At 37.9% G+C, this 10,131-nt stretch overlaps 2 protein-coding genes across 3 annotated transcripts in view; one reads left to right on the forward strand and one right to left on the reverse strand.

Annotated features, from left to right (window-relative positions):
- The window catches only part of Meltrin (disintegrin and metalloproteinase domain-containing protein meltrin), an 85,010-nt gene extending 80,167 nt beyond the window's left edge, over window positions 1-4,843 (forward strand). For both annotated transcript variants that reach the window (XM_028302311.1, XM_028302304.1), the window contains exon 17: window positions 1,758-4,843. In XM_028302311.1, coding sequence (XP_028158112.1) covers window positions 1,758-4,089 — 2,332 coding nt within the window. In that variant the 3' untranslated portion in view covers window positions 4,090-4,843. The remainder of the gene's footprint in view (window positions 1-1,757) is intronic.
- Window positions 4,844-8,607: 3,764 nt separating this feature from the next.
- On the reverse strand, window positions 8,608-10,088 carry SmD2 (small ribonucleoprotein particle protein SmD2). The gene is made up of 3 exons (XM_028302347.1): window positions 9,976-10,088; window positions 9,648-9,900; window positions 8,608-9,095 (listed from the first exon to the last, which is right to left on the reverse strand). Coding segments are annotated over exons 1-3 (360 nt in total). The 5' UTR covers window positions 9,978-10,088; the 3' UTR covers window positions 8,608-8,990.
- Between the last annotated feature and the right edge of the window lie 43 nt (window positions 10,089-10,131).

Below are 10,131 nucleotides of genomic sequence, written 5' to 3' on the forward strand. Positions count from 1 at the left end.
ATACTGAGTGTTCACTTCACGTCACTTTCTTTTCATACTAAATCTCTTGATGGTGATTCGAATACGCAAACGATTCGAAATCGAAAGTTTTTCGTGCTAGAGACACTGACTTGGTTACGTATTAGCATTAGAATTCCGAAATTATCAATACAAAACCGTATATGACTCCTGCACAATTTTAGTAAATTCATGTTTTTGAAATTGAACTCTAATGCTCAAAACATACGTATCCTGGTCACACTGATCACATAATGCTAATTCAATTGGGTGTTTGACACCACTAATCGATAATTCTAAGACTTCTTTAAAAACATTCCATTCTGGCCCCTGTACCAAGTCAGTTTCAATTTTCTGCAGTCAATATTTGATTGGTGACGTCAACTACCCTTACTCATTGGTTATGGTTTTGATGCCACGTCTGCACATTGGTTATGGGTTTTATACTACGTCTACACATGGGATTGTATTATGTTCATGCTAAGTTTTAAATTTGAATGGCTGGCATGGTGTACTAAAGAAGAAAATAATGTATAAACAAATTATACTTAACGACATAGTACTCGTATTATTCACGAATACAGTGGTATTGATTGGCCAAAATTCACACGGTCTAAGCCATGGTCAAAATACTTATAAAAATGACAAATATTCCACACACTGTTTTATTTATTTTAGTGCAAAAACCAAACCAATGTGTTGACGTGGTATGGTGTTGTAATAGTACCTAGTTGTAGATTGTGTTCATGATTTTATTTCTTCTTCTTTCTTTTATTAACTGTATTTGCACAAATAAATATTATAACTTATTTCTTTTTCTTTCTTTCTATTAATATCTCTTCCTTTTTTCTTTAACCAAAGAAGTTTATACCATTTTAGAGATTTTACTTTAGTTGTTTCCAACAATTTATAAAATCTTGTGTTTTTAAACCATATTGAGTTAAAAATGGTGTAAATTTTCTTTAAAATGTTGCCAGTTCAATAAATACCAAATATTTAGACTGGCAACATTGTTTCTATGTAGAATGTAGATGGTGCTTGTTTAGTGCATCTTTCTTGGTGAGTGGTTTATGGGTTTCGCTTTTGCATGGTAGAAATGCATTATAAATGTATACTTATCATTATTTATGCTTATACCAAAAACAACAAATGAATGCACCTTAAAAATTAAACCACGGTTTAACTTAAAAAAATTAACATGCATGCATGATGTTCAAAAAGATACAATCAATCACACTAACTTTAGGTACTCTCGCAATATCTTTATTCAAACGTTTTACAAATGTCTGACCTAACACACAAAATTTTCTCTAACACAATTTCCCAGTAAAGGTGTATTTATATTGCTACGTGGTATACGACATTTACATAACAAAAAATAGGTCGCGCATCAAGAGTTGAGGCTATTATAGTTCCAAAATACTGAACTGTCCTATCAATGACATTGACAGTGGGGCGCCACCGTAAATACCGGATCGCTGGTTCCGATTTTTGCCATGTTGGAAACCATTTAGTTGAACGATGGTAGCGCCCCCCTGTAATTGAGTTTGGTGGGACAGTTCAGTGTGGGTCATCTATGTCACACTTTTCGCGCTGGACGTCTTGAGTATTCTTACTGATTTGTGTGTTCTATATTAAAATATCACTTAAGTTTGAGTATGTGTTCGTCTCAACTTTTGTTGCGCGACCTATAAACGTCACGTGCCAATGTAGATATACTTAAATAAAGACCACTACATTAACACCAATCTTATCCACAGGGTCCAGTCTCCCAAAAAGGCGAGTCTCCAACAACGGCTGTCTCGTAGCGCTAGCAAGTTCGCTTCCAACTTCCACAATAATTCGCCTCATGCGCCGCAACCAGCCGTCCACACTGTTGCCAACCCTGACGATATGAGCTCCAGTCTCCTACGCTGTGATAGTGATCGCAGCCCTGCTGGAAACCTCAACCCGTCGGTCAACTTCTTCGGAAACTTCAAAGGGTTCTCTCTAACTCCCATAGACAAAAACCCAGCTGAGACAGAAAAACCGGTCGAAGCGAAAAGCGCGAAAATCACCCCAGTACATAGAAGCGGCAGTAATAGCCAAAATTTAAACCACGGCGTGCTAAAACCGGTTCTGCGAACAGCACCTCCCTTGCCCGTTATACCTACAACAGCTACTAATAAATCTAGTCCGACGGTGAAAAGAACGAATAGCACAGTCCAGAACAAATTAAAACACTTCATGGCGCCTGAAAAGGCTGAAGAAACATCCCAGCAGACTAATCCACCGCCTCGCCCGGTCATATCCAGCCCGATTCTGGAAGCGTCTACATGCACTGCTAAGGAACTCATCTCACCACTACAAGGATCCAAAACCTTAGGTCCAACTAGAGCTGCCCCAACTATTCCTCCCACGTCCCCTGCATTACCCAAAAGACCACTCAGTATGCACTCCGGGACTGTCCCCCAAAAACCTTTACCAGAAGAACCAAAAAAAGTCAAAGAGGGTATATCGCTCAATCGAATAACCTCCTTCCTGAAACCCGACAAGCCGAAAGAAAAAGAACGTAACCCAGTCGAGCGAAGCCACTCGCTTCCCAAAAATCCGAACCACCAAATCAAAATCGCCAAAAACGTCGACAAAACCGCACTGAGAAACCTGCAGATATCGAACCCGATTCTGCAGAAGGAAATAGACTTGCCAGTGAATACAGTGCCGGTGGTCTCCGATTCTGAGGACGGGGATGATAATAAGGCGTTTGTGAATAGAGCTCAGAGTATGCGTGCGCCGGCGTCTCAGAAACCAGCTATTCAGAGCTTTGGGTCTATGAGGCAAGCGCCTGGTGTGCCCAGGCCATTGTCCATGGTTGGAAGACCTACTGCCCCACCCCCGCCGGCGCCACCATTGAACAACGAAAGCTCCATTTACCAAAACCCTAAGCCAGTCAACGAAACAAAATCCGTCGACTACGTAGACTGCATCGAAGAGAAGCAAGCACCCCTCGCGCATATAGATGAGGAATCAGGAGATAACATCTACGCCATCATCGAAGAAAGTCCAGAAAAACATTCGAAACCACTGCCGGGAGTTCCCCCACCACCGACTAAAACGCTCCCGCAACCGCCACCAGAAGGTTACATAGCTCCAAAGCCAATTCCCTCGAATTCGGGAAGCACGGACAGCATGGGACTCCTAGGAGAGATAGTCAATGAAATACAAAACCGTAATTTCGACTCCATATACTCCGCGTCGACGCTTTCGAGAAAAAAGGGCAAAAAGGAGCAGGACACAGAGAAAAGAGACAGCACATACACAAACGCTGACAATTATAGAGCTTCAGAGAGTGTGTACAGTAATTCAGGGGCGAAATCAAACGCTTCTACAACCAGTAGCGGATATTTACACCCTTCGGCGGTCAATGTGCCGACGTACCTGAACAAAGACAGCGAAACGAAAGAACCGGAGAAGGCGCCTCCATCTCCCACGTCTAAAGTGAACTCAAAAATACCAACCTTCGCACGTCAGGTGACGCCGCCCGGCCTGCGAACCACCACGTTCAGAAACGTGCCGCAGTCGCCGAAAGCGACCAAGAATTTGAACGCGAACCAAAAGATATCGAACAGTCCCGATGTCGTATCCAGCTGCTCAGTCGCAGACACTAAAAATGTCAAAGCGCCAGACGTTATAAACAACAACAAATTGCCTAACGACACGAAAGTGACAACTAAACCCTCAGTGGTCGCCAAACCCAACGACAATAGGCCGCCTCTGCGACCAGCGCCCACGGTGGATAAGAAACCTACAACGAAACCCGCCCCTGTGTTGAAACCTGTAAATTCGTCATCTAACCTAAACAAAAACGACAAAAACCAGCCAGTTTACAGGGTCGGTTCCAAAGTGGACATGAACGTGAAAGCTATCGCAGACAATTTAAACAAAAACAAACCTAAAGTCGTGCCCAAACCGACGACATTAGTACAGAGGTCAGATTCAGGGAAGGCTACGGCTCCCAAACTGTCCGCCAAACCCTCTAACGTAGCAAGTTTACAACAGAAATTCGAAAATAGAAAATCGCTGGGAAAAGAAATTACGACTGCAAAGAAATAGTTAATTAGCAAATTGACGATTTAATCGAGGAATTAAACCTTTGACCGAATGAATCGGCCATTTGAACCTACAGACTGTAGAAACTAAACTCGTCGCATCGATTAGTTTAATTTCAATAAAATATGATGCAACGAGTACAAACACCATTTTGCAAGAAGGATATTGAAGGTATAAATTTCTCTAGTCGATAACTATTATTAAAGCCATTTGAATATATTATGGGCTATGTATGGTCATAGTAGCTTACTAACTTGGCAATGATCGAACTCAATTTTGAAACCCTCTAAGGGCGATAAATGAACTATGAAACGGTATATTTTTGTAACTATATCAGTTATTGCATTTCACTATATTTCGCTAGTAATAAAAGAAGTGTTCATGTGTTAATATGGTTAGAATTTTATTAAATGTAGTCATAATAATAGAGAAATAATAACTAAGGTGTGGAGTGTATTTTTATATAGCCATTAATTTTGTCTGAAGCAAAAACGGATTAACTACTACTTAAATAGTTAAGTTTATTTGCTACTATTGTGGTTTTTGCTCAACGAACAAGACAAAATGATTTTGCAATTTGAATCTCTCATTTGCTGTTTTGTGAGAAAATGACGAAATTCAGCGATTTATTATAAGTGCTGGTAAATACAACCTGGGCGAGTTAACTGCACACCTAGCGGCCATGACGTCACAGCGACGCTCTGGTATGGACAGGGCAATTGCGGGGAGTTGTGATGTGCATGTGGATTGAGTGATCCTTGCTTCAATCTTAACAAAAATCGAGGAAGTTTTACTTAAAATATGTTAAAACGTTGCGATGAAGTTTAAAAATTTGTTAAACCTAAGATAAAAATGTTATGGCCAATAAATAGTCATTATTTTGAAGAGCACTCATACGGCCCGTGTGCGGTGTGAGTGATCCTAAATAATCGTCATAACTTTGGAACGGGACGTGCAAGGAATTTCTGAATTTGTTAATAGTTTTAACATATTCTTAACAATTTTTCAATACTATAAAAAGAAGTGGAAAGGCTTTATTTTCTGAAATAAACATGTTGACGTTTTCTTAAAGCGTGCGGTATGAGTGCTCCTATTTATTGGCCATAACATTTTTATCTTAGGTTTAACAAATTTTTAAACTTCATCGCAATGTTTTAACATATTTTAAGTAAAACTTCCTCGATTTTTGTTAAGATTGAAGCAAGGATCACTCAATCCACATGCACATTTGGTTATTCATAGCTTGTATGAAGTCCCGCATTATATTCTTCGACGAGTTACTACGGCTTTTTGCTCTTCTAGAGCGATCTTTTGAAGCGTGTCTACTCCTCGAACGAGACGGACGATATTGCGACCTCGAACTACGACTTCGTGTTCTTCTAGAGCGGTTCTTCGAAATGCGTCTCTCTCTTGAACGGTTTCTACGGTCGGATGATAAAGAACTATCACCGGATAAAGATCTACTTGCGGAAGACGACGTCTCCGTAACTGAGTAGTGCCGGCGATAATTTCTGCGACGGTCGGCCTTCCTCCCATCATGATGCATGCGCTTGGAGCTGTGACGGTAACGACGTCTCCTCGTATGTAGCTTCCTTGACGGCGAGCGACTCGTCCTGCTAGAGTGGCTACTGGTAGGACTACTAGTGTCCCTGCGCTTGTCCCCAGAGTGTTTGTGAATAAACGAAGATCGTGACCGATAACGTTTCATCGGTACGTTCGAGGAGGTCGTAATATCACTTTTACGTTTGTCCGATCTGCGACTATGAATTGGTGATGCATGTGTAGGTGTGTATCTGCTTTGATCAGTGTCCGACATTTTTATAGCTACGTCTAAATACANTATCAAAAAATACTCTACTCGTATTTTTCACTTTTTCAAACTAATGAAAATTTAAAGAGATAAAGCGCCCCAAAGTTCATAAGAAGAGGCCCGTGACGTCAACGCTTGCTTAAAAATGCCGCACGTTGTGACGTCGTGCGCAACTTCAACGCACCATAACTATGTAATTATTTGTTAGATTGACAAATAAAATTATACGTGTCCAATATTTTTTGATATTAAACATTACGGACTAAAAAAATTTTTTTAGGCAACTAGCCTATTGCGGGGAGTTGTGCGGGTGGGCGAGGGAGAGTCGCATTCCAGCGTGGTGCGCAGTTAGCTTGATCGGGTTCCTTCAAGGTGATTAAGGACAAAACATATTTTTCGTAGCTAAACACCGTGTGATATTAAAATATGTGGCAAATATTGTCACCGCACACTTATTAGTCAAACAGTGACAGTGAGCAAGCTTTATGCCTGTTTACCACGAGAACTTGACTTTTTTTACATACGGATGAAGAAGTCAGCGCTCTATAAACCTGATCATAATACTATGTTGATAAACAAAGGCGACTGAGTTTCTTCCGCCACTTCTTCTCAGCACCAGCCCATATGTTGTCCCGAAGTGGTGGTAGGGCAAGCTATATTTGGGACGTGTAAGTGCCCTGGAAAGGGCCTAAGTATAAATGTGTGATTTTAGACAAAATATGCGAGAAATAATATAAATAGATCTCTGTAAATATTATTCGTAAATTCGTTTAGTGATAAAATCGATCAAAATTTAGAGGTGTCTTATTGGAAATGCTTATTTGTATTTTTGTAAACAAAATGAAACTAGATATTTGAGATTTCTGTAAAATATAGATTAAGGTTTTAGTATTGCTGCTAAATATTTAATTAGTATATTAATTTATGTATCATTTATCATTAATTTTCAGTAGAAACAGTTTATTATTGCATTCTAACGGCCAGTTACACCGGTTTCTGATAAAGTGACTTTTTCTATCAGATATCTCTATATGAAACCAAAAGTTATAGATTATCTGGCAGATAAGTTAAAACTAATATACTATCAGGAACTTTATCAGCTACTCGTGAAACCGGCTCTAAGTGTCCCAAATAATGTAATTCAAATACATAATTAATTTTTATAACAATACATACTGGTGCTAAATCAATGCGTGTATGCTTAAGCAGTTACTATTTTTGTACAGATGTATAACAGATTTTAAAGAAGGTTATTGATGCGCATTAATAACACCGAGTAGGATTGTTCGTAACGTATTTAAAACAGTGAAACAGAAAGACGTGGTGGTTTACTTACAAAAACATTTGTGGTTCGCTAAGAGTCAAACGGTGACCACGCCCACAAAATTCAGGGCTATCAATTTAGCAGTCACTAGTTGGCGCCACTGTAGCGTAGTAAGGTACTGTCACTTGCTAGTGCTGCCAACTGTTGAGTTTATAAACGATAGCTCCCAAAGTGCCAATATAATTTGGAAGTTGTTCTTAAAAAACGTTATTAACTACTCGGTGTTAATAATGCAATACACATTGTGCATAATATTCGTCCATATAATATTAATCCACTGCCAGCTTGGTACAAAATGTATAATGGTGCTGATACGTCGCAAACGATAAAGCAAAACAATGATTTTGTTCAAACACAATAATCGATTATTGATTGTGATAAAGATAATTCGAATATTTATGTGGTTATATTGCAAAAGGAAAATTATTTTTAAAAATAAATTGCATTATTTACCAAATGAAACTTATATCTTGATTAACATGTTAGTTTTAAATTTAAGACTGATTCTGTGAGTTTTTTGTGGATGAATCATTATGAGAAAAACAGTTAATAATAAAATTTGATTATCATTAGTTTAAATTCATCATAATTCAGTTTTCAGTAAAGGTATATTAACATTTCCATGTGGCTAGTTCCGTACGTGCATTTTGTATGAGACGTAGATACATTTATGTTTCATAAAAAAAGCAACAAACATTCTATCATGTAATTTTGTGAATATACCTCATCTGGTGAAATTAACCCGTAAAATAGAACTAGTTTCACATTTGTTTTCATTAGTTGGTGAATACATATTACATTTTGCTTTTTGTATGACAAGCCACACACCAGTGCTTATTCCGTTGTGATATAAACTGATTTGTTATGTTATTGTAACAAGTCAGATCAACAGAAGTACATAAAATAATTGTAAATATAACCAAAGAAATTTTATGTAGGCGTTTCATGAACGTTATAAATGTAGTTATAGATGAATATTAAAGGCAGCTATTTTGAGGATAATGTAATTAATATTAAATAGCTTTTTGCAAGACTGTGAGACATGTTTTACAAAATTATCTGGATTGCACTTAAGGTTAAGTGAAGGAGTAAAAAATGTTTTTTTTTAATTGTTAAAGTAACGATTGAATAAATCAGATGATTAAACGCGATTTAACAAAAACGTGTTTGCTTTACCCCTATCCCGATCTTATAATGATGAGGCCTGGTATTTCCTTTCTTAGCTAAAACTTAAAAATGTGTTCCTATGCTTACTGCAGTAGCAAAACAACCTAAAGCAGTTGATATTAATAAAAATACTTGAAGAAGAAATGCAAATGCAGGACATAACAGTAATGTCATCAACTATGCAACTCCTAAAGGGAATGTTGGTATTAATAAAATATAATTTTGGTGAATTTGTTTATTACAAATTTTGGCTCTCCCACATTCATTCTTAAACAAATTAAGTTATCACTCAACATTGTAGACTTATATTAATACATAATCTGATAAACTGCCACTATACAGTCTTGCCCAAATTACAAAGATAATGGCAGTTATAGAAAAGTAATATTAATTAATAGGATGACGACATTCCAGACACAATCCGAAAGCAATTGCATTGCATCCAAATCAAGATTGCAGTTGTTAGAACATATTTTGTAGTGAGTGAACACAAGTTTTAATTTGATATAAAGTAATTGTTCAATATAAAAACTGAAATCCAAGTTAAACAAAGTCTACAAGTGGTATTTGTGTAAGTTCTTATAGAATAAACTTATGATAAATTTACTTTCCAGCAGCTGTCGCTAATGGATTTCTAAGCACTAGAATTACAGAATCGCCACGCAGGAACATTTTTGAGATGAACTTGTCCTTATTGACTGCTTTGCCCTGAAATTATTATGAATATTATAAATTTAACATTAAGGATGTAATATTGAACTGCATATTAAAAAAATACTGAGTAGTATTACAAAAAAAAAAACTTAATTAGTGTGGTCCAGTCATCAACAGCACTTTACAGTCCACTGCTGGACTATGAGCCTCCTCCACTATAGTGGAGGGTTTTGCCATAATCTCCACGCTTGGCAGGCGGGTTGGAGATCGCAGTTTAAAGGATTGATGTTTTTCAGAGAGCGCTGCTACCCATTCTCTGTTTGATGTGTAGTCCCTAAGTCGCCTCTTACGACACCCGCGGGAAGAGTAGGGGTTGGTGACAAATGTATTCTACTCTGCCGTCACCACACGGCTAGTGTGGTCCACTCAATGATAAAATTATTTGGTTATATTAAATTTCTTGGCCATCGATTATTATATCTATAAAAGTCCAATCACAAAACAAGGTGGGTAAACAGGCATTGTTGAGAAAAACATAACCTACATTTTGAATAATATTAAGAATACGTAAACAAGTAAAGATGTACCTATTATAACATGAATTACCTTTTTCCCTTTACCGGTCCTGGGTACTTCAGTCCACATTTCTTTTACATTCTCCAAAACCATGTTGCAATGCCGGTCGAAGGCCTTCACACGACCCAGAAGTTTTTTATTGTTTCGGCAATTGATAAGCACTTGTGTGTTGTTTTTCACAGATTGCGTGAGAACCGATAGGGGTCCTGTGCTAAATTCTTCTTCCTCGATCTTCGCCAACTCTTCCAGAGTCATCTCCGAACGAGGTTTAGATGTAGACGCCCTGAAATTAACGACATATATGTTTATAGCGACTTATTGAAGGAAAATACACAATAAACACGTTTGATGTACTCACATAGCTATCTAATTTTAGTTTTCGTAATCGAGCTAAAACCAAAAAACACAAAAATGCTAAATCTGAAAACACGCCGCTTTTCAGAAAAAATGTCAAACAACCTCACCATAGACAAGCCACAGTTTTTTTTGCATACGTGCTCTGTGGTTTTGCACA

Source organism: Ostrinia furnacalis, unplaced genomic scaffold, assembly GCF_004193835.3.
Source record: "Ostrinia furnacalis isolate ACB-3 unplaced genomic scaffold, ASM419383v2 OfSCF0078, whole genome shotgun sequence".
Classification (NCBI taxonomy): domain Eukaryota; kingdom Metazoa; phylum Arthropoda; class Insecta; order Lepidoptera; family Crambidae; genus Ostrinia; species Ostrinia furnacalis.

Coding starts and splice junctions, on each gene's coding strand:
- SmD2 (XM_028302347.1), bottom strand. Junction 9,096..9,647: donor GGACCGGTAAAGGGAAAAAG/GTAATTCATGTT, acceptor TAATAATTTCAG/GGCAAAGCAGTCAATAAGGA.